The following is a 24,936-nucleotide window of genomic DNA, read 5'->3' on the forward strand; positions in this document are numbered from 1 at the left end:
AGTTCTTCCAGACGACGAGTGCCCAAACCCTCAATGGTCAGTGTGCCATTATGCAGGGGAGCATGCAGGGCCAGCCGCCACGGGTTCCCCTTATCAAAGGGGGGCAGTCTGGAGGCATCCGGGACAACATATGAATGCTGTACTGCTCCGGATTGGATGAATCCGGAGAGCAAGCTTTCCTGGGTCTGTATCCTTTGTGCTAATGACACCACTGACTGTCCGGAGGTCTCTAAGCTTGTGACAAGCTGAGACGAGAGATCTTGTAGCCTAGCTTCAACCTTGGAGTCGATCCTCTGCATCAGCAGTTCGACAAAAGCCTCAGAGTCGAAGCTAGGCTGTGGGGGCTTAGCCTTTGAAACTCTGGACCTCGACCCCTTAGACGGGGGAGTAGCCTTACTAGAGGACGTCACTGGTTTGGGAGCCAGTGACGACCTAGGGGGAGCTGGCGGATTAGACCTTTGAGGTCTAGAGGACTTTGGTAAGTCCTTCTTTTTTAGAGATTTCACCTTGGGGATAACAGACCGAGATCTGTCCCCAAGGTTAGCTGACTTAGGAAATCCCTGGAAGGAAGAGGAAGAAGAAGGTGAACTAAAGAGAGATCTACTCACACTATCCTCACCTGCCTCACTTACCACCCTACCTTCTACCTGATGGTCATCTACGCTCATAGGCTCGAGGTGGATATTGATGGCCGCTACCTCCTCCGCCACCTCTCCGCACAGGTTGTCGTCTTGGGAGGGCTGCGTCTCCTGTCTGATCCTCTCGATGAGTGGGGCGGCCACTTCCTTCGGTACTGCGGCGGAGATCCGGGCATTTGGGAAGAGGAGATTGCAAATCTCCTCCGACAGTATGTAGGGGTGGCCAGACGCAACGTTTCTCCCAAATCCGCCGACCCAGGTTTTCAGGGTCGACAGCGAAGAGGCACGGATTGCTTGGTTAGACTGGAAGAGAAGGTAGGACTTGCTGAAAAAATTCTCCAAATTTTTGCATATATCCATATGAGCCATTAAAATCAAAAGGAGACTAAAGGTTAGTAGTCTCCTATCACTTACCGACTCATCTGATACGAGCTCGTAAAGAGCGTAACAAATTTCACAGCCGTCCGGGTGCCAAACGATCAGGTCTCCAACATGCACCGCACAGCTGGAGTGCGATCGGCACACCTCGTGTCCGCAGGGTTGCTGGAGAACGGCCGTGCACCCGGGCTCCTGACAACGTACCATCTGTAAGTGGAATGATGGTACATGAGTATCATCAAGGCAAGACCCGCCGGAACTAAGTCTGGCGGCAATAGTCTACCTTAACATAGATTATGGATGGTGGTACATGAGTATCATCAAGGCAAAACCCCGCCGGAACTGAGTCCGGCAGCAAAAGTCTAATAAACATAGATTATGCTACAGAATGGTTAACTACTATATATGTTATAAACAAGTACTCTATGAAACTCCGCCGTGATTTGTCACTGAAATCTCACTGTGTCACATAATATGGAATCGGCGGAATATGAGCGGAATAGAGTGTTCGCATATAGCCCATCTCTCAATCGCCCAGGGCAGAAACCATATAATGGAAACCGCCAAACATACCGCGAACCATACCCACCGGAGTGGTTAAATGGACAATAACAACGAAAGATCTGACTAGCCCGGCGGAGACTTAAATTCTAACATGTCGTAACTGTTATTTGCTTCCACGGGACAGTGTTCGACGCTCCAGCTACTAACTATTAAAAGTAATTAGAAGCGAGCTAACGAAACACCGCCCGTTAAGGGAAAGGTAGTTGAGTGGCGGAAACCCAGCGAACGGCGACCAGTCAGGTGGGTAGCACAAGCCGGATATAACCTCCTTACAGGGGTGCCGAGCGCAAGCGATCGGTCTTCCTCTTACGAGGATGTCGCCCAGGCAACGTAGCCAAATTCTAATCGTTCAGGTAAAAAAGCGGGACTAGGCTATATACACGAAAAAGCTGGAGCTTAAACCTCCTGTTCCTAGCCTACCCTCCAAAAACCAAAACTTTTTGGCCTGGTCAGGAAGGCTAGGATTGAGTGCTACAGGTGTGGGGAGAGAAGGACCTACGTACTAACCCAGCCACACCCTCCAAAACTGAGACAGCTTGGTCAGGTGGCAAATATGAATTGAGGAGCTCTCTCACTAAACTAACCTCACCCTCCAAAACCTAACGGCCTGGCCAGGTAGGCTAAGTGTGAATGAGGAACTCTCTCACTAGCCTAACCTCACCCTCCAAAACCTAACGGCCTGGTCAGGTGGGCTAAGTGAGAACGGGGAACTCCCTCACTAGCCTAACTTCCCCCTTCAAAACCGTAAAACGGCCTGGTCAGGTGAGCTAGGTAGCCTGAGCATCGTGTAAGAGCCCATGTCATGCCTAGCCTAGGTAGGCTAGGCTAGAAACTACCTATATTAGAATTAAAACTACCAGTTATCTGAACAACAAAACATAAATAATGTTAACCACTCATGATGTGGGTTAGCCTAAAGATTAAACATATATATATAATACATAACTGACTTGGCGGCAGAGAAGGCCCAAAAAACACTGGTTATATAAGTAACGTTAGGTACCAAGATGGCCTACCTCTGACGCCGAATCACATGCATAAACTAATCCAGGAATGGACTTGCCATCCATCCTTGTACATATCAGCTATAATCATGATGATAATAATAACACCATCGAGAAGGCACCAAGTTGCTGGTGGAGGAAGGAAACCGATAAAAAGACTCAAATTCTATGATCAGAAAAAGTTGAGCCTAGTTCAGCCATGATACAAGGTTCCTTGGTCTCCTTACCAGCGACATGGTAATTCCTCCAAAATAAGCTCCAAACTGAATGGAGTAAGGATAAAAACTAGCAGAATTCCTCCAAAATAAGCTCCAAACTGAATGGAGTAAGGATAAAAACTAGCAGAATTAGTTCTGCTAATATAAATGTTGAGACTGAAGGTCAAAAACGTGAAAGAGGCAAACACAGCATGCGCTCGGCTGCGTAGCAGAACTATTACACTGGTAAACATTATTTACGTACAGTTCATAAATACAGTGCCTCTTGCGTTAAAAAACCAATCAGAAATAGTACTCAACTTAGATGGTGGAAAATCCTCGTGGGATGACATGATTCAAGCTGAAAAAGGGGAACACAATCACCAAAGAAAAAATTACAGCGTTCACGTGTTCGTGCTAAGATTGGAATGGAGATGGCGGGCGTGAGTGGTACTTAGCGGCGAGCGGGAGGTAATCGTTGGTACGGCTCCTCCAATTTTGGGGCTTTGAGAATAGAGAAATCTATAGGATGAAGACCTGTGATAGTGGTTACCACTCACCCCTTGTGCATACCGACACCATTGTGGTGATTGATCCAGGGGTAGTAACCCTGGCATTATGGATAGCTTTTTTCTCTGGTATATTTAGCAATATTTATACCTAGAAATGTGTGCTATTGGAACCATTTCACTGGGTGACACAGGTCGAGCCCAGAAATAAACTTTTTAAAGTGATATGAATTTTCCTAGGTCTCCAAACCAAAGCCTTTTTAAGTGGAAAATATCCTTCACTTGTAGCTGAATGAACATAATTACATACAAGGTTAGCTGTATGTTGACTCTAGTGACAGCTTTGCCTTCGAGCTTCTCTTCAATGAGTTACAAAAGATGAGGGAAAGACATTTGTTTGTTCAAAATACGTATCACATACAAATTTTGTAATTACAGTTATTATTATTATTATTATTATTTGAAAATTAGTACTTATTATTAGGTAAAAAATTTATTTATCATACAAAACAAATAAACATATACATGTACCATAAAAACTCTCTCATCTCAGTAAAAGAGAGAGAGAGAGAGAGAGAAATTATTATTATTATTATTATTATTATTTAATTTATACATAAAAGCTTGAAAACTTATAAATTACATAAAAAATTAAACATAAACACTTTTGCAAGGTTTCTCAGCATTTGTGAATGTTTGCATGTCTGTGAAAGTCTCGTATATGACAATTAGTTAGGTTCCAATGAAAAGTTCGTGTGTCTGTGAATTCGTGCAACTCGAATCAAGCAAGTTCTGGGTATTACTATACCTCACAGAAAGTTACTGCATCTCCCCATCTCAGTAAATCTTTTACAACAAATATAATCAGGATTTGTTACTGATTTTAGTTCTTATCTGTTATGATATTGTGTGAGCTGTAATTATAATTTTACAAAATAAAATCAAATAAATTATTAGAAAAAGCATGTATAACCTGGTAAAATTAGCATATTTTTACCAGTGCCTTGTAAAAGAGGTCCCACACAGGGTTGTAACTAGTCACTTTCAACTTCCCAAGGAAGATAGGGAAAAATTCTTATAATTTTTTTCTCACACCATGTGCATTTGCATATCTTCCTCTTTCCATTGATGAATTTTTTCTTAAATTGGCCAACCTTAAAGTTAAGCACTCCTTTCAAATCTGGTGGGGAGGAGACCAGAAAAGCATTCATGAGCAGCAACCCCTGAAAAATGGGGAAGGAGCTTTTGAAGAACCATGCCACTTCCTGTAAGGAGTGAAATGTCAGTAGGCAGCCTACCCTAGTACTAAGTAATGGGATTAAGAAAGCAGGAGAATCCGAGTGGCTAATGCAAAGTAACAAGTTAGGGTACGCTCTATCATGTCACCTTCACCTTCCACCTTGTAATAAGGAGGTGACTGAAGGAGATGCATTCTAGACTACCTAGAACTGGTTGCTCATTATACTCACCTCTATCTCAACTGATATTTAGCATTTATTTAACCTAGTTGGTGCTCTGAGAAATAAGAGGAAGAGATCTCCCCCCCCCCTGCCCCAACCTACACTCACACATCATTCTTGAATCTGCCAGCAGTTATGACAAGAATTTTATATTTCAGTCTCAAGGTACAAATCCTTTTCAAGCAGTACCCGACAGCTCTGACAATGCATAGAAGCATCTCATCCAGGCCACCATCACTAAAATCACACAGGCAAGGAACCAAGAAAATCTTGAACCTACGATCAGAAATAGATGGGTTTTGAGTTCTGGCTATAAACTAATGGATAAAAGAAAATGAGACCTCTGGCCAACCCTCGGAGTGCTGAAAAAGAGAAAAACAGTCTTCAAAGTTAACTTTCTGTCTGGTGCTGATGGCATTGGCTCATGAGGAGATTTAAGTCATTCTGCAGTACCAGAGAGATGTCCCACTATGGAGGGTAAAGTTCTGAAGGAGGGCAAGACTGGCAAAGTTTTTCATCAGAATGGACATTCCATTGAAATGGAATCTCCAATTCTGGATCCCTTCAGGATACATAATTGGAGTGCAAAAGGCTGGAAGTTTGCTACCTGGGGATTTAGAGACCATTCCGTACCCACCACCTGACCCTGACAACTGTGATGGTCTGCATGCACATTTTGGTTGCCTTGAATGTGCCTGGCTGAAAGCTTAACTCAATGGGAAGCTGCCTACCATGAATCATCACAGAAAGCTTGACACTATTATCCCTTACTTGTTCTTTATGTTAGAAGGAAACAAAGGACCTGGACCACCCCTTCCCATCTGCGAAGCAGAATGTGAGGGTGAGTCTGCATGTCCTTTAGTCGGGAACCTCCCAAGCAATGGACAGTCTTGAGTGCCTATCTCTGTTTCCCCAGGAATCCCTCAAGAAATGAGGTAAGGAGAGGTGAAGAGGCTCTCCCCACACCTTCTCCCAAAACCAGACACATGGAAATACAGAATGCTCACAAGAAGAATAAGCTGTCCTCATTTGCACACTGGAGTGTGTATGAGAGTGATGTCTACACGATGAATGGTGTCTTGAAGATCTTCTATCATGGCTGTGCTCCTTGAAGCAAGACATCCATCTTGACCTCCTACAAGAACATGAAGCTTTTTCTTTCCTCCTCTTCTGTATGAGTGAGAAATAAAAATCATGTGAAGAGGAAGGTAACAATTGAGATGATAACAATGATGACAAAGAAGAGGAAGACCTTTTCCTTTTATCATGAAGCACACTACATGTCTAATGATCAAAACTCATAGAGGAAAGCAATGAAGAAGCAGGCTCAAGTGGAGTAAGATCATCAGGAAAGATCACCTCAAGTGATTTTCATGCTGTCTAGAAATAGTTGATTAGACACAAGCTGTGGGGTCCCACAGACACATTATTATCAACTGGAACTACCACCACAGACAGTTTAGGAGGCAAGATTTCTGTTCTTCTTCACTTAACCATCAAGAAAGGTGGAAAAGGATGGGCTACCTAGAACATTCAGCTTACACAAAATCTTTTTATCCTGTAAAAGGTCAACCATGTCATATGTCGTGTTGCAGAAGTCGTCCCACATGGGTTATCCACGTCATATGACGTTCTTAAGTTTTTAAATTTGTGTGCCTTCATAGCTCAATGTACTGATATTGTTCATGTTGGATGGGTACTCGGCAAACCTACAAAAACAACAGCGCTTGACGCCGCATACAGGGTTGCTAGATTAGGCTACAAATTGCAAATTGGGCTATTTTTTACACCTTTGGATGACTAGATTTCAAAATCTGCTACTTGCGACTTTTTGGGCTACTTTTGATTTGACTTGGGCTCTTTTATTCGATTTGGGCTACTTCCATTTATTTTTTATAATAATAATAATAATAATAATAATAATAATAATAATAATAATAATAATAATCACACCAATGGCCATTACAATGCTCTTCGTCTTCATGGAGGAAGGTCGCGCTGGCAACTAATGCTCTCAATCAAGAGGTTTCGCTGGCCTCTTGCGCTCTCTATCCAGCATGACTTCTTGCACATCATTTCATTTGTACGATGCCAATGCCAATAGGTGCCAAAAAGCAGAGCGTACAAAGGGCTTGCTATGTCTGCCGACATACAAATTGTTGACCACAGCAGAGAAAAGACACTCGCTTCCACTCCCATGAATGTGATGTTCCACTATGTCTGGAACCATGTTTTGAAGATCATACTCTTTGAAATTTGTAATGTGCAAGAAAAAAAGAAAATGTACTTTGTAAGTTGTGCTACTGAATAAAGAGTACAATAAATTTTTTTCTAATTTAAATTTTGCAAGAGAAATTTATATAATAAATTGTTCATATCATTGGAAAAAAAATGTGGATTAGGAGACTAAAAAAGTGGAAATGGACAACACTGTAAGGAATCGGTCTCAGCAGCCAGCTGGGGGATATGCCCCTAATGCAAACTTTCGAATTTGGGCCTTTAAACATGGGTTGTGTGCCCTTTAAATGCTATTTTCTTTCTTTTGGGACCATTTAGCATTGATTAAGCCAGAAAATAATTTGAAATTTTTTGTAACCTGAGGAAGTAAACCTTGTTTACAAGTATGTAACCTCTTACGGGTTAAGACACTTGTAGGATGACAATTCATTTAACTTGGACAAACCATCACTATTATCAGAGGGGGAGGACAGTATTGTGGGAACATCAACCCTTGAATAGGCTACACTATCAGACAAAGAGTGGCATGGTTTCTTGGCTGGGAGAGAGGTAACACTTGGGTTGCAAGAAACGCTCTTTGATGGTGGTCTGGGGATAGAAGATAGCAGAAGAAATAATCAGCTACATCTGCTGACTTAACCGGTGAAATAAAATTCCTCGATGAAGAAAGCAAATGCCTCTTGCCCTTCCTTTTCCTCTTGCCAAATCTTTCCCAATGATGAGAAGCCCAACCTGCACATTCCTTGCATGGGGTAGAATGAACACAGACCTTACCTTGACAATGAGAACAAAACTCATGTGGGTTTACAAACACAGGAGACATGAAGTGGCCACATGCTTGCCCAAGACCATCACATACATGTTGCTCTTGTTTATTCTCCTTGAGAGAAAAAACACAGGAACTTAGATAACAATACAAAAAAAAGTAAATAAAAAACAAGCAGAAAAAACAAAGAAACAAAGGAATGTGACCCCGGCTATGACTACCCAAGGGACGGGTGAAAGCAGCAACACTTCACAGTACATGGCTAGGAGATAAAGTGTCACTTTAGGAACTAGCAGATGTGTTGGTACCCCACTCACTCACTAGCACCAGCATTTGGCTAACCTTGTAACTACTTTCTTTCAACTGTTCCGCTACACATGAAAGATATTCTCCACTCAATGGGCATCAGCTTGTATTTTGATGTGAACTTATCATTATGCCACAGCACTACAGTGTAGTTAGAATACCTATACTTGGTAAACCTAGGGTAAAGCTGAATACTCCACTACTTTTGTTGTTAGGATACTCTCATAATTTGAAATTAAAAATTTACATTTAATCACCTATGTGCTTAGTTACCCCCGAGCTGCACTTAAAAGATTTTACAACATTACATACCCATAAACAGCAGTGAATCACAAAGCATTCTAGTACTGAAAATTCTTGGAAAACAAAACAAAAAGACGCAGCCTTTAAAGCCATCTAAAAATATCTATCCTGAATGTAATTTGAAAATTACCTGTTCCACTTTACTACACTGCTGTACACTTTTCTTGTGTTCCATGGCATGTTACTGAACTATGAAACTTACTCTCATCTTAGTTAGTATTTAAAAAGCAAAGGTTAACATATTTTATATACAGTATAATCATTTTTTAAAAGTTCTGAAGTAAGCTCTTCAATAATCAAAAGAACTTGACCTTCAGCTGGTTGGATAGAGACTACTGTATTGTCATAAAATTAATCATTCTAAACTACATTATACTTCTAATAGTGAGTGAAAGATAAAACTAATCAATGTTCTAAATTCTTATATGGTACACAGATATCTGTACAAGGTAGGTTTAACATATCTTAATGAGAAATAATATATACATGTAATGGTCTTTGTTAAAAATCATCTATTTTAATGTTTAATTTATATAAAGAAAACTACATAAGTAATATTATTATAAATTTATGCAACATACATTAGTCCTCTACATTGTATGCTATTGCTACTTACATGTTAAAAATTTTCCTTAATTTTTTCATTATTAACACTTACCAAAAGGTATGAAGAAAAGTACGCAAGAAGTGAGAAATCCATGTAAGGCAGACCTGAAGAATTCTCTCTTATTAAAGAGGGCATTCAGAAGTCCTGGAGTATATAACCTTGGGAACTTGATACTATTCTTAGCATTGACATCTTGTTCAAATATGCCCAGAGCCAACACTGGCATCGATGTGTAGAATAGGTTATATACTGATATAAACATGGGATCAAACAGTGTCTGTGATTGAAAGAAAAAAGTGCGTGATAAAATATCTATCATAAATAAATCTAGCTTTGTGCATACAAACATTTAAATAAGTCTTGTAATACCCTTAAATGAAGATACTGTACAATTGTGCTATCACTCAAGAAAGCTTACAGAACACTTATGAGAAAATGAAAATATAAAAAAACATGATAGATGAAGCCAGTGTAGGTACCAATTGTGATTTTGATATAATTAAATGCAAGATTTATGGAGACGTCATAATGGGTGAAACAAACTAGTAATGATGAAATGGTGTCTCAAGTCAAGTTTCCCTCAATCAATTTTTAATTAAAGACACATATGTGTAACAAACTTCTTAACAAACATCATAAAAATAAGACAAAGCTCGGCAAAAAAAAAAAGGGCTACTTTTATTACACCCATTATGACTGACAGCAGAAACATTTCCATTCTGAAATGTGCCATACAACACCAGTGTGAACATATCTATCATTCATAATTCGATATTGCTCAGTAAACTAGAAACACTGATATGGTATACAGAAATGGTGAGATCACTCGTTTTGTTTGCCGTTTCAGGAAAATAATGGTGTACAGACAATGACTGCTAATCGTGGTGAGATTGTGAAGGCCTTGTGTAGACTGCACATATATCAAAACATACATATTTACATCTGCACTCACCAAAGGGGATGAAAAGTATGAGAAATGAAGTTATGGCACCATGAATGGCACACCACATAAACACACGTTTATTAAACAGAAGGTTGGTGAGACCAGGAGTGTACAGTTTGGGAAAGCGACGACTAAAGTAATCATCAACATCTTGGTCCATAATTCCCAGACATAGGACAGGGAGTGAGGTATAAAACAGATTGTACGTTGATATAAAAAAAGGATCATACACAGTCTGAAATTGGAAATAAGAGTACATGTATTGTACTTGAAAAAATTTAAGTAAGTTGTCTTTTAGTTCTGGAAACATTCTTAAAATCTGTTTTCCTTAACAATGGATTTTATCAAAATAAAGGGAAAAATTAAACTTTCAATGTATTGCCTTTCTGAGATAAAGTTTAAAATTACTGAAAAAAAGCTTATTTCAATTTAGTCTATCATAACAAATGTAACACTGTGCTTTCATGTGTTAATAATTAGATGTTATTTCCTTGTGTATATATATAATTGTATCTTGTGTATTTAATCAACTGCTGTACTGAGCACAGGAAATAAAATCTAGATTGTACAGTACATATATTAGTTACCGATTTTCCTTTAGAAATATGCATTATCCAGGAAGAGCTATTATAAACTGTACAAAATACTGTGCTCCTGTTAACACCAAAAAATAAACTGGATGGACTGATCTCAAATATGACGATCGACTAACAATCTGAAATGTTTCAAGCCTCTGATGAATAAAATTTAATGGCAAAACTGTAAAAAGAATACCTGTCTTATGTTTTTATGGTAAAACAAGTTTTTATACAAATCCATTAACCATAAATAGTCTCTAGATATGGTGTATATGCATTTTGGTGCTCAGAGCAATATATTTCAAGGAAAGATCCCAGAGCATTTACTGGGTCCAAGGTCTATGGCCCATGAGGTGACATTTTCATTCTTCTGTGCCAATGCCCATCTGAAGGGAGAGGGGATGAAAGGAGGGCACTAGAAATAATGACCAATGAGTTTGTAAAAAAATCTATCTTGTTGTAAAAACAGTTTGTTGTTACAAACCCATTGATCATAAATAACCTTGAATTACTATTGAGGAGGGAGGATGAGGCAGATCAGGTCAAGAAATGGAGGATGTAGCTGCTAGTCCATCTGCCTCTTCTTTTCCTGGTGGTCCCTTCTTTGGCACTGTTGATGTTTTAGCTTCATCTTAGTAAACCCTTATCTTAGTATCTTCATAGGTTTTCAGTTACTAAAATGGTTTCCTCTACCCTTGTGACTTATTAAGGGCTTCTCTTCCACCAACAAAGGTGTAACATGGTCACCTAGTCTAAAATCGTCTAACTGATCCTCTTGCTGTCTTACTCATGTACTACAAACTTTTCCAGTCCAAGAAGAACCCTTTTGAAGTCCCTCTCTAAAGTTTGGTTTCTTTACATGAAACACTGGTGCCATAGTTTTTGCAGAAGGGATCTGATCAGCTACATTTCTCTCTCACTTCCTTATATATATATATATATACTAATCAGTTTCATGCCTAAGATGGATAACTAAATTTCAAAGGCCAGGATTATTGTTTTCTACAGGATTATTGTCTTTCTCCAACATCACCTTTCCACGATGCTTAACAATGACAATATCTTCAAGAAACATGATTCCTTTGCTATATCTTACTTTAATTCAGCTGTGTGTCAGCCTTCTTTTAAATGATTTCATGAATTAAAAAATCTACACAGGGTTTTATCAGTATGGAACATAGATATTGCTAAGTAAATCTCAGTTCCAAAAGTTTTCTGTGAAAGAAACCTATGGTTGATTCACAATTATAATTGTAGGGGGGACTGGTATTTTTTGTATAGTGATACACAATAAGAAGAGAAACTGTTTTTGTGATTAACTGCGCACTCCAGCAGTTCAGAAAGAATTCTTCATGCATACCTATGAAACCTAAACATTTATGTACTTTTTCAAATAAAAACCATATTTACTGTATAAGGGTTAGACCTGAAATTAGTTCTCTCTACTGTTGTGCATTTTCCCACTTAATTCCCATCTGGTCAAGGACTAGATCCTCCTACTTCCATATCTACTACTTTTCTAACTATTTCTCATCCTTTCTCACCACATCATCAAACTATCTCAATCTTTGAGATTTCAGCTTATTTTCTAGGTGCTAACACCAAATCACTGTCACTTCCTCATTTGTAATAGGATCTTTCAGTTGCAATATAGGTATGAATCTTAGCCCTTGGTAGTCATATCACTTCAAATTCTCCTCCATATTCCTTGACAGTGTCCATGCTTCTGCTGTATTGAGTGCAGGTCTTGTGCACGTCTCTGCTCTATTTACTAATGCAATATTTTTTTTTATCTACCAGTAGTCCAGCACTCTCTTCCAATTTATCCTCAATGTAGCTACTATTTTGTTTTTTACTGTCCTTCCCATACGTACATATCCATAGTCCATTATGTCTCCAAGGTAAAAGCAATTTTTCATCTGTTCTAAGACCTGATGTCCTACCACAACAATGGTCTCCCCTTTGCTCTCCTCTCCCTTGGGTCATCTTATGTATTTCAGGTCCTGAAAATCTCTTATTCCATGCATATTTTGTAATCCAGAGTATCTTGTCACACAATCTGTTACATTAGGCACACAATGCTGAGTTCATAATCCTACCTTTCCTGAAGCAACCACTTGGCCACATCCTGACTGCTCTTTCCTTTGCTTCCTGTCTAGTCACCGTGTGCTACTTGTTACATACTAATTTGCTTTGAACTGATTTTCAATCCTATCCTCTCCACCCTGTTACTCCACTTTTTGAACATTTTTACTGTCCCTTCCCAGAGTTCTACTTCTAATATTAGGCAACTCATCAGCACATATCAGTTCTTGGTACTCTTTGCTTTAGTAATACCCCCATAACTGCTTTTCACTTTAGATCTATAAATATATGGCATAATTTCTTCCCTTTTGTAAGGTTTACCTATTTATAAGGAATGCCTCTCTTGTTGACGTCTCTCGCATAAAGCCAAAGTGACCACTAATATATATTTGTTCTAAATGTTTCTTCCCCTAACTTTTCCAATATTCTCATGGCATACTCAAACCATCTTATTCCTTTGTAATTTCCAAATTGTAGTACACTACCTTGCCACTTGAATATAACTAGTCATGCCTTTTCCCATTCCACTGATCCTATATTTTTCTTTATAAAGTTTTCACATACAGTTTTCCAGTCACCTTATCAATGAACAGTTCTCAAGGTCCTTTTAGTACACTCAAATTATTTGGGATAATCCCGAGGCTTCCCCACATTTTATCTTTCCTAAGTTCTTTTAACCTCTAAAGATGTAATAGTCTGTATTGGTCCCTCTATCATGTTAAGATGTAATAGTCTGTATTGGTCCCTCTATCATGTTAACATTCTCCAGTTTGTATAAATTTTTTCATGCAGAAAACATTTAAAATAATGCTTCAATCATTAAAGCATCTCTTCCACTCACCAGTATTTTCTACTTTTCCATCTTCCATATACTTTGCCCTTTCCACATCTTTCCCATCCTTCATCAACCATTTTGCAATCCTGAGAATTTTTCCCTCTGCTCTGTACAAGTTTTGTTTCTATTCTACACAACTCTTTCTCTTTGCCCGTGCTTCCTGCCATTCTCACTCCTCTTTTCCCTATATGCACCTACTATATTCCTCTTCCCTACCTGTCCTCTGCCACAGCCCAAAGGCTCTCTTCTCTTCAACTGCCCTTTGTGCTTCTTGATTCTACCACAATATCTCTCCCTCTTAATTTTTCCCTAATGTCACACAGCATAATTCTACAGTACTGTCTTTTGTGTGCCTTCTTTCAGTGGTTTCTTCAGATCACTTTTGGATGCAACATTTGATGACACCTTGTCTTGACACATTTTTCATCTTTCATTGCTCAGCATCACTGTTTTTATTCTTTTACTTGTCTCTTTCTTCACCTTCTCTGTATTCGTTCCCTGATGTCAAACCATACTATTTCTACTATCTTTTGAATGCCTTCTTTCCGAAGTTACCACCAACCACTTTTTAGTTATTATATTTCATGACATTCTCTTGACACTACTCTGATTTCTTCACTGTTCAGCTTCAATGTTTTTATCTTTTGTTTGTCTCTCTCTTCATCTTTTTGTCTCTCATTATTGAACTATCTAGCATCAGTCTATGTTGTAATAAACACGCCTCACTTTGTATAAAAGTGCAATACTTTCCTCAATGCCATCTGTACTTTCATGGCAATATAAATCTATCTCTTTTTCACTTTCATACTTTCATGTTATCAATATCTCTGAGCTTCATATACACTGATTTGTAACTCAGTTCTTGACTCAGACAGTCTTCCAGTACTGCCTCTCCATCTTGGTTTTTCTCTTAAGCTATGTCTTCCCATCACATCCTCAAACCAACTCTGCCAGTTCTTAAGCACCCATTTATCATTTTCCCTTCTGAGTGAGGTACTTCTGTCACAATATCTAATGACATTTTCCATATTTCTTGTCTTTGTTCCTATACAGTACTGTTCTCTATTTGTTTTTTATGGTAACTCTAATCTTCACTACTCTTTCATTTATTTCTCTTCTAGAACAATTTCATCTTTAACACTCTTTTTACTTTATCCCAATTCTATCACATCGTACATTTCATCTTTTCCCAGTATGTCTACTCTATTCTATTTTGTCTTATTAGCTGCAGTTCCACCATGTTAGGAACAATTGTTTGCCAATTGTTCCCTTGGTGGGTTGCTGCCTCCTTTCGTTTTTGTTTTTTCCTTTGCGTAAGGAGTTGACGTCTGTCATGGGGCGCTTGACAGAATTAGTCAGGTTCGTAGCAGCAACAAGTCAGGTTGAGGGCAGCAGCGAGTCAGTTGGGGTAGCAGCAGCAGGTATCCGTACCTGAGAGTCAGGTCTCGGCAGCAGAGCAGCGGAGAGTATTTGAGGACGAGATGGTTGCCATGTCGACTCTGTCATGGTCGTCGGGACTGGAGGAGGGCGTCAGTATGTTTCTTGAAGGACAAGATGGTTGTCGTGTCGGCTCTGTCATGGTCGTCCGGTATTGGAGGAGGACGTCAGTGCTGTTTTTAAGGACAAGATGGTTGTCGTGTCGGCTCTGTCATGGTCGTCCGGTATTGGAGGAGGACGTCAGTGCTGTTTTTAAGGACAAGATGGTTGTCGTTTCGACTCTGTCGTGGTCGTCTGACATTGGAAGAGGACATCAGTACCGTTCCTTTATGACGCCTGATTTTGTATTTGTTATGATCGTTACTTTACAGCCTTTTCATTATTGTTATTATGCCATTTGTGTAATTAATATTTTACTGACTCATTTAAATATTAACTTCCTGACTTGTTATGTTTATGGATTTGATCATTTAATATTTTATTGATTTGATCATTTATTGTACTGGCTCTATTTTTGTGTTTTATGCTCTGAATTTATGAAATGTAATTATTGTGCTGGTCATTTGTGTTGTTTATTGTGCTGCTAATGTTTATGTTTTTTGTATTTAATTACTAAATTTTTATTTATTCACTGACTCATGATTTGTAATGTTGTACTGACCAGTTTATTTTTGCTGCTGACTCAGTTTTTTGTGTAAATGTGAATTTTATAGTTTGAACTTGATTCACTGTATATTGTGTATATAACTTGTTGTAATATATTAACTTGTTGTAAATACATTAATATTAAGGTCACTTTTTTTTTATTTGTTTCTGCTCCTTCCTCCTTTGTTTGTCACCTCTTGTCAGTCATTACAGCCCAATTGCTTGTTTGAGAACCTGTTGGTCTCTGAAACACGAGATCATAAGATTCGTGACCTTAGGCCAGGGTTGGTTCTGTTTTGGCTGGCGGGGGTGTGGCCGCATCGGGGGGAGTATTTTTGTTTGTAAAAAAAAAAACAAAATTTTGTAAAAATTTTTTTTTTTGTTAGGTAGGGAGGTGTTAGGAACAATCGTTTGCTGATTGTTCCCTTGGTGGGTTGTTGCCTCCTTTCATTTTTGTTTTTTCCTTTGTGTAATGAGTTGACGTCTGTCATCGGGTGCTTGACAGAGTTAGTCAGGTTCGTAACCGCAACAAGTCAGGTTGAGGGCAGCAGCAAGTCAGTTGGGGTATTAGCAGCAGGTATCCGTACCTGAGAGTCAGGTCCCGGCAGCAGAGCAGCGGAGAGTATTTGAGGACGAGATGGTTGCCGTGTCGGCTGTCATGGTTGTCAGTATTGGAGGAGGATGTCAGTACGTTTCTTGAAGGACGAGACCGTTGTTGTGTCCGCTCTGTCATGGTCGTCCGGTATTGGAGGAGGACGTCAGTGCTGTTTTTAAGGACAAGATGGTTGTCGTTTCGACTCTGTCGTGGTCGTCCGGTATTGGAGGAGGACGTCGGTACCGTTCCTTTATGATGCCTGATTTTGTATTTGTTACGACCATTACTTTACAGCCTTTTCATTATTGGTATTATGCCATTTGTGTAATTAACATTTTACTGACTCATTTAAATATTAACTTCCTGACTTGTTATGTTTATGGATATGATCATTTAATATTTTATTGATTTGATCATTTATTGTACTGGCTCTATTTTTGTGTTTTATGCTCTGAATTTATGAAATGTAATTATTGTGCTGGTCATTTGTGTTTTTTATTGTGCTGCTAATGTTTATGTTTTTTTGTATTTAATTACTAAATTTTTATTTATTCACTGACTCATGATTTGTAATGTTGTACTGACCAGTTTATTTTTGCTGTTGACTCAGTTTTTTGTGTAAATGTGAATTTTATAGTTTGAACCTGTATATTGTGTATATAACTGTATATTGTGTATATAACTTGTTGTAATATATTAACTTGTTGTAAATATATCAATATTAAGGTCACTTTTTTGGTTTTGTTCTGCTCCTTCCTCCTTTGTTTGTCACCTCTCATCAGTCATTACAGCCCAACTGCTTGTTTTGTTTAGAACCTGTTGGTCTCTGAAACACGAGATCATAAGACACCAGAATTTATATTGCTCCCTGTCATTACTGACTATATTTGTGCCAGCTTCTTATATCTTACCTTCAGTACACTGCCATGGCTTATTTTTTCTAGGTAGCATCTCCACATATCTCATGCTTTTTCCTCCCACTTTCCACACATTTATCAAGCTCATTTTTACTGGGCCTTATTTCTATTTTACCCTTAAAAGGCTGCTGAGCACAGAGTCATTTCATACCGAGATATTCTTTGGGCTATAATTTTTCCATGACAAAAAAATGTAATTAGTAGAAAAATTCATACAAATTTCCAGTACTTTGACTATAATAAGAACCAAAAGTACTGTACAAGAACTTTCTGGCTTATACACAGTTAAAATATTTGTATTGTTAAAATATTGTAAAAATAGTAATTTCAAATCAATTTTTCATCAGTGACCATCTATAACTTTAACAAGTAAATCTGCAAAAAAAAAAAAATCTATACCTTGTAAAAGTGACAGAAATATCCACTACAAAAATCAAGCTAATATTTTTCTTACCTGGGCTGAAAAGGCCACAAAAAAGGCAAACCAAAAGTGGCACAAAGTGAAGGCAAAATTTTTGTAGAAGAAGTATCTCAAAAATTTACACATCCGATAATATGACCAACGCCCGTGCACTAGTAATAGCCTTTCCAAGAATCTGAATTGTGCAACAGAGTAATCCGACGCTAACACAGCCTGCAAACCTTCTTGGCCAGAGATCCCAACACCTATATGCGCCGCTGAAAAACATAATACATTTTATAAATGACAATAGAGAAGGGGAATGATACAGTTGTAGAAAACCTCAAAATTCACCTCATGATCTGAAATAAATCAACTATAAAATGCTATATACATAAAAATAACTTGCACAGTAAATAAATCAACTGTAAAATACTATACAGTATGCATAAAAAATAACTTGCATAGTACACTAAGGAACACTAAAATTCCTAAAACTCTGTAAATGCTCATGACCTGAATAAGGTCGACAACATGACTTACTTTTGATCATAGAAACATCATTAGCACCATCACCAACAGCTAATGTCACTGCCTTTTTGTAACGTTTAACCAAATCCACAACCATAGCCTTTTGTAATGGAGTTACTCGGCAACATATAACAGAACGACCTGATAAGACAATTTAAAGGGTCAAATTACAAATCATACAACTATAAAATTTATTGCAACATTTCATTTGATGGTTTACTTTGCATATGATATTAATAGCAATACTGTATAATAAGATACTATACTTACACTGGCTAGCAACTTCCAAGAAAAGGAGCTCCAGCTTGGGATTTAAAGCCCACACTAAGGAATGTCCATTAATAACGAGAGCAAACCCACCATTGGATTCGCCAGCATCACTCAAGTTATCTTGTCCAACTCCTTCATCACTGTAAACACTAATAATGTAACATTCCATCAGAGATTAACACAACAAGGCATCCAGAGCTCCCTAAACTTGCCAAGTGAGACATGCTACAGCAGATTCTTGATACAAATTTGTGTAACTTGTGTTACTGAAGCCTATTACTCTGTAAATCACAGGGCCAAGCAACTAGAAAACATACTCTTTCCACAGGGGGAGGTGTGAGGGGTGCCCTACAAATCAGATATAACCTACATTATCTGATTTACTTTTTCAGTTTTAAAGTTCAGAAAAAGAGACACTAACAGTTTAGTGTTTATACAGTAATTTTCTTGTATTTTTCATTTGAAGTAGCACTTTCCATTTTGTCTTTGTGCCTGTGCTGAGGCCTCGCTGTGATTTTACAACATGTCAATTTATATATTACTTAATCATAGTCAAGAGTTTTCATTAACTGATGCCTACCTCTTGTTTTGATTGAAAATAAGTTCTGTTCTTGTATCAGCAGTTAGCATCTAAGGTATTACACAGTAGTTATATATGTACAGTAAAAAGTAGTATCTCTCTGAATCATAAAGAACATAAATAATCTCTTTCTTTCTCTCTCTTAATCATGATAAATCATGTATTTTCCCTATGGATAGCAAATACACTTCAATGCAACTCTTGTCAAATGGTGAACAATTATTTTTGGTCTAAGCCATTTGAAATAAGCATTCAAGTTCTTGTTATATATCATGAGCAGAGGTACTAACATGAAATGAAAACAGGATTGGAAGTGTCTACCCATCAATGAGAAATAGACTTGCTCTGTAACACTTATCACACAATAAATACCAATTTGCAATAATTAAATATACAAAGAGACACTAATTAGTATGTCAAGTGCATGTGAATCATTCGTAAAAATAAATGCAACAATATGGCCATAGTAATGTCTAAGGATGCACAGCCTTCATACAGTATGTCCCAAACTGACTGACTATTGTGATATCAAAATTAACTATGTACAGTAAAAATTAAATATGTCAAGGTTATAAATAAATTATAAGGGTACTGAAAAATTTTACCTATCTTTCAACACTGTCAATTACAACAAGAATTGTAAGGCTAAATCACTGATAGTGTAACAAAATGATTGTGCTAACATTTTTGTATTCTTCAAATATGCTTTGCAATTTTATTTCAGCTCTACAGTATATTGAATTTTTATTCAATAGATTGTTTTGTTTGTGTATTCTATTGCTTTACAAGTTCTTTACATTTAACAACTTATTTGTGAACTATCCCTTTTTACATAATAAAAGTTTACTAGAAGTTGTACTGTATGCACAAGCATCACCATTGCCAAAATATTTTGTTGTATTAATAAATAGTTTAACCAGACCATGCTTTATGAGTAAACTTTATTGGTACTGTAACTGTTCTCCACCAATATTCCACAAACTTGTCAAAATATATTCTTACAACATCTAATTTGAAAAATTTTGAAACATTTTTGTAATTTCTTCAGCTAGTGGAAATAAAAATAGTGAATGATGACTGCTCACAGATTCTCAAATCTCCTTCCGTCAATATCTTGTGTATAGAAAAACATTTAAAACTGTCTTCCATCTACTAACTTTTCACCCAAATTAAAAACAAATTTGTATTTTTCCTAACATATGAACCTACGCTTTCATATATGGAGTACTCTGCACTTACCTAGCTCCAGCTGTTCTCGACTCGTCTCTGAAAACAAAGCCTGAAGCAACCTTCTTCTCCCACTGTATGAGACAGCCCATACACAGCTCCACTCAACCTCCTAGTAGGAGTGAGAGATCGGGACTGCATGGGGTGGTGCGAGGGGGGGGGTAACTTTACCTATAAGAAAGCTAGGCTTGTATGTTAGGAAAACACATATTTCTTTTTAATTTGGTGTTTGTTCCGACATGTATATGAATCTACACTTTCATATATAGAGCCTCACATGAAGGTGGGAGGATGGTCTCTCAGGTAAAAATGCAGTAAAGTTACCCCTAATACCCCCAAGGACTGTATGGGTGTAAGTTGGTGTAGTGTACTCACTTTTTCTTTGTAATGTAGCTAACGATGCCTTCCCCTCCCAACGGAGCTCCCGTAAGGCTCTACATCGTTGAACGACTTGTTGTGCAGCCACCCTGGACTCAAGTGAAGGTATCTAAGGGCTTGTGTGCTACATCCCTAAGGTAGGAAAAATCCTCCCACAGACTGGTCTGTGGGAGGCTGTACATTTAAGGTAGGCTCTCAAAGCTCTGACTCGGCATAGCACCATTTTATCCTCTTCGTTACCTACAAAGTCCTTAAGTGAGGGAACGGAAAAACCATCAAACCTCGGGTCATATGTGGAGGGGTTCTGTGTCTTTGCCACATACTCTGGGAGGAAGGTAAAGCCCATTGATGTCCACCCATGGGTGTGGGTCACGTCGTATGAGTGGGCATGAAGTTCTCCCACCCTCTTCATCAATGTCAGTGCCAAAAGGAACACTGATTTTAGGGTCAAGTCCTGATCTGAGGCCCTTCCAAGTGGTCCATAGGGTGCTTTCCTCAGTGAAGCTAGGACCTTGGTGATGCTCCATTTTGAGGGTTTCAATTCTTGAGGAGACTAATTCTTCTTGAAGTTTCTAACCATGTCTAACAACTACCATGACGTTGACAGGTTGATGCCTCTAGGTTTGAATACCTAGGAGGGCAGACCTACAGCCTTTATTTGCGGACATGGAAAGATGCTCCTTTTGACGCAGGAAAAGAAGGAACTCCGCCACATCCTTCACAACTGCTTTGAGGGGATGGAGGCCCTTCTCATTGCACCAACAAAGGAAGACCTTTCATTTTCCCTGGTAAAGATTGAGGGAACAGGGTCTGAGGGGGCTAGCAATGACTGCAGCAGCTTCTCCTGAAAAGCCTTTCTTTCGAAAGAGTTGAGGGATAGCCTCCTCCCGTGAAGCTGGAGGGAGGTCACTGCCCGATGCAACCAGCTACTGTGCTCTTGTTTCAGCAGGGTCGGGGTGGAGGGCAACTGTCTTGGGATGTCTACTAGCAGGTGGAGAAGGTCTCAATACCACTCTGCTTGTGGCCACTTTGGAACTACGAGTGTTGTCCTCACGCCCTGGAACATGAACAGCCTGATGACTTTCCGAAGTTGGCTCGATGGGGGGAAAGCATATACATCTAGGTTGTCCCACAGGCGCTGGAAGACGTCTTGTAGGATGGCTCTTTCATTGGGTACCAGAGAACAATACAGGGGCAACTTGTAATTCCTCACCGTTGTGAACAGATCCAATGTGGGGCCCAACCACAAGTTGACTACCCTGTCCGCTATGCCCTGTTCCGATGACCATTACGTTCCTACTATCTGATCCGTCCTGCTTAGCTGGTCTGCCACAATGTTCTTTTTCCAAGGAATGTACCTGGCTGTCAGTATCAGTCCCTTGGTCATCCATGGCTAGGCAGTTTAGGTCTTGGGAGATTGTACCTCCTTTCTTGTTTATGTATGTGACCACTGAGGGCTCATGACAACTGTGGTCTTCCCTTGGAAGAGGTCTTGAAAGTGTTGGAGTGCCAACCAGAATGCTTGCATCTCCAAGATGTTGATGTGATACTGACATTTCTGCTTGTCCCACTTCCCTGAAATGCAATTGCCATTCAGATGGGTGCCCCAGCCCCTTCAGGATACATCTGAGTATACCAGCATCTCTGGGGACGGCCAACTTAACTGTACTCCCTGCATATGGTTTTCTGGGTTCCTACACCACTGCAGGTCCTCCTTGTTCCTCGTTGTCACACTTATCAGGCCCATGCTGGACTGTGTGTGCTGTCTGTCCTTCTCCTTCATTCTCCATTGCAAGGATTGGATACAGGTCCTGCCCCTGGGTACCAACTTCTCAAAGGACACCCAGGTGACCGATCAGGGTTTGCCACTTCTTCTTTGATTGGTGAGGGTTGGGCAGGAAGGAGCCAGATATTTCTAGGAACCTGGCTACCCTCTCTTGTGAAGGGTAAGGCTTTACTCTCACTGTGTCTATTACCATGCCCAGGTATCTGATCCTCTGTGTCAGAACTAGGTCAGACTTTGTGGGCTGATAAAAATTCATAGGTACCTGCACAGCTGTAGAACTGTGTCCCTGTCTCTCCCAGCTTGTTCTGCTGATGGTGCTAGAATGAGCCAGTCGTCCAGGTACCTCCATAGTCAGATGCCCTCCTGTGGAACCATTCCGACACCAGTTGAAACACCCAGGTGAATACTTGGGGGGTTGTCACAAGGCCATAGCAGAGGGTGCTGAATTAGTAAGTGATTTTCCTGGACAAAGCAAGGGAACTTCCAGGAGGAAGGGTGTATCAGGATGTGGAGATACATGTCTTGAAGGTCCAACGAGACCATGACGTCTCCCCCCACTGATTACCACCAATATTGACTGGGCTGTCTCCATTTTGAATGGAGTCAGATGTATGAAGGTGTTCAATGTTGACAGATCTATGATGGGTCTCCCACCACCAGATGCTTTCTCCACCAGGAAGAGGTGGCTGTAGAATCCCAGTGTGTTGTCCTCCACTACTTGTCCCCTTCTGTAGCATGTCTCCTATCTCCCATCGCAGGACTCTCTCCTTGGGCAAATCACTCTGGTAAGAAGGAACTTGAGTGGTACTGGAGTCAACAGTGGTTTCTGCTCAAAGGGGAGGACGTATACCTTCCTGAGGGTCTGGACTGTCCATTCCTCTGCTCTGAACTGCTGCCACTCTGACCACTTGTTCTCCCAACAGCCCCCCACCTTGGTCTGCTGTGGGATTGGAAACGTCCAAAATTCATCTAGTGCCTCCCTTTCTTCCCAACCATGTTTCACTTCCCAGGATGGAGGGGCTGGGAGATCTGGAAGTACTGCCTTCCTTCCTCTCGTAGATTTCTCGGAGTGGCTGGGGGGGGGCCCTGTTGCTGAAATAGGGGTGGGGGGTGTGTGTGGCTGTCTTGAGACCCTCTTGAAGCCGACTTGAGCGAGGCTGTTGAGAGGGAGTTCTTCACATCATCTCTCTTCTTGGTTACCGCCTGGCTCAGCAATTCTGGAGGGAAATACAGGGACACATCCATGAGGGGATTATTCCTTAGGCGGAGCCAACTATCAGCTGAGATGTACCTCTGAGCCAATGACAAGAGGGACTCTCTCCTTTTGAGTATCATATTAGCCCATGCATGGGCCGCATGTTTGGCCACATAAGACAGAGCCCTCTCTGGTGGAGCCATGTACTCCTTCATGGCGTGCCATTTTTTAGGTGGTACGATCTCCTTCATATCCATCATCCACACCCTTTGGCGCTTGTTGAGCCGAGAGATGGCCCTCAACGCCCTTCCCAACATCTCTTTGTGGTTCATCATTTCCCCACTGGTGAATTTTGAGCTGATTTGGCAAAGACTGTCCAACAATACATTGCCCGAAAGGCGGCAGACCTCCGCATTCACACTCCTGGAAAGGGAGCCACCCTCTTCCGGAACATAGTATTTGGCTTGGGGGGGGAAGAGGAGGGGGCAGCAATTTTGGGACCTGGTGGAGGCTAGAGAACCTTCCTCTCCCGCTACTGCGCTGCCCAACTCATTTATAATGCTTGCTATGAACAGAGACCAAGGAAGTCAGATGGTATGGAGGCTAGAGAACCTTCCTCTCCCACTACTACGCTGCCCAGCTCCTTTATAATGCTTGCTATGAACAGAGACCAAGGGAGTCAGATGGTTTGTTTGACCTCTTGGGTGCTATCCAACATATACACCATGTAGAAGTTGGGATAGTCTTCGGGTGCCACATTCTCTGGTTCTGGAAGGTCCAGTTTTCTATGGATCTTGAGGATGAAGTCCAAGAAGCTACCCTCCTCATCTGGCAGATCCAGGAGGGAGGATTCCATCCCTTCCTCTGAGTCTGTGGAGCCTACTCAATTTGATGGTCTCGGTAACTCCCGGTCTCCATTCCGTTCTGCTGGGTGGTCGTCCGGTCCCCAACATCACAGGGAGGCTGAGTCGGATATGACGCCTGCCTGCTGTCCTGTCCCAGTGATTGTTGTCTGGGACCATAATGGGAAGTGCAGGACCCTGGTCTGCTGTGGCTGCCTTCAGGGTAGTGCTGTTCCCAAGATGTGTGTCTCCTGAACCTGAAACGTGACGTTTTCCTGACTTCCCGTTAGTCCGCCGTCTCGGTGATCGGTGTCGGGAATGGTGTTGGGAGGGGTGACATTCTGCTCCATCCCTCTCTTGCCTCGAAGAGGTAGATCTGTGACGCGCTTCTGGAATCAGATTGGGAAGTTATCCTGGACAGGTACTGAGGAGAATGGCTCTTCCGATGATGTCAGTGATCCCGTTCTGATGTGGTCGAGTAGCAGGAGCCGCTAGTCCTAGAGTGGCTACCCCTGCTGGAAGACGTTTCCAGGAGGTGTCTATCTCTCCACGCCAGAGAAGGTCTGCAGGAAAGGTCTAACTCTGTAGAAGGGAATCTCCATCTTCCCGGGCCGCGTGAATGGCCCTTCTGTTCTTCTACTCTATGATCCCTGATCAGTTGGGAAGGACTATAGGGTGAGTCTGATCTGTTGTTCTTTCCTGAACTCCCTCTCAGTTCTCCT

The 24,936-nt window shown here is 40.4% G+C and overlaps 1 protein-coding gene across 27 annotated transcripts in view; it reads right to left on the reverse strand.

Moving 5' to 3' along the window:
- ATP8B (ATPase phospholipid transporting 8B) overlaps positions 1-24,936 on the reverse strand; it is a 620,401-nt gene that overhangs the window by 40,422 nt on the left and 555,043 nt on the right. For 19 of the 27 annotated variants that reach the window (XM_067110102.1, XM_067110090.1, XM_067110106.1 and 16 more), the window contains 4 exons: positions 18,207-18,355; positions 17,949-18,077; positions 17,460-17,683; positions 9,022-9,247 (listed from right to left, as the gene is read on the reverse strand). In XM_067110102.1, the coding sequence (XP_066966203.1) occupies positions 9,022-9,247; positions 17,460-17,683; positions 17,949-18,077; positions 18,207-18,355 (728 nt within the window). The remainder of the gene's footprint in view (positions 1-9,021; positions 9,248-17,459; positions 17,684-17,948; positions 18,078-18,206; positions 18,356-24,936) is intronic. The other 8 variants (XM_067110108.1, XM_067110097.1, XM_067110110.1 and 5 more) reach the window with 1 other exon arrangement.

The sequence above is a fragment of the Macrobrachium rosenbergii genome, chromosome 10, assembly GCF_040412425.1.
Source record: "Macrobrachium rosenbergii isolate ZJJX-2024 chromosome 10, ASM4041242v1, whole genome shotgun sequence".
Classification (NCBI taxonomy): Eukaryota; Metazoa; Arthropoda; class Malacostraca; order Decapoda; family Palaemonidae; genus Macrobrachium; species Macrobrachium rosenbergii.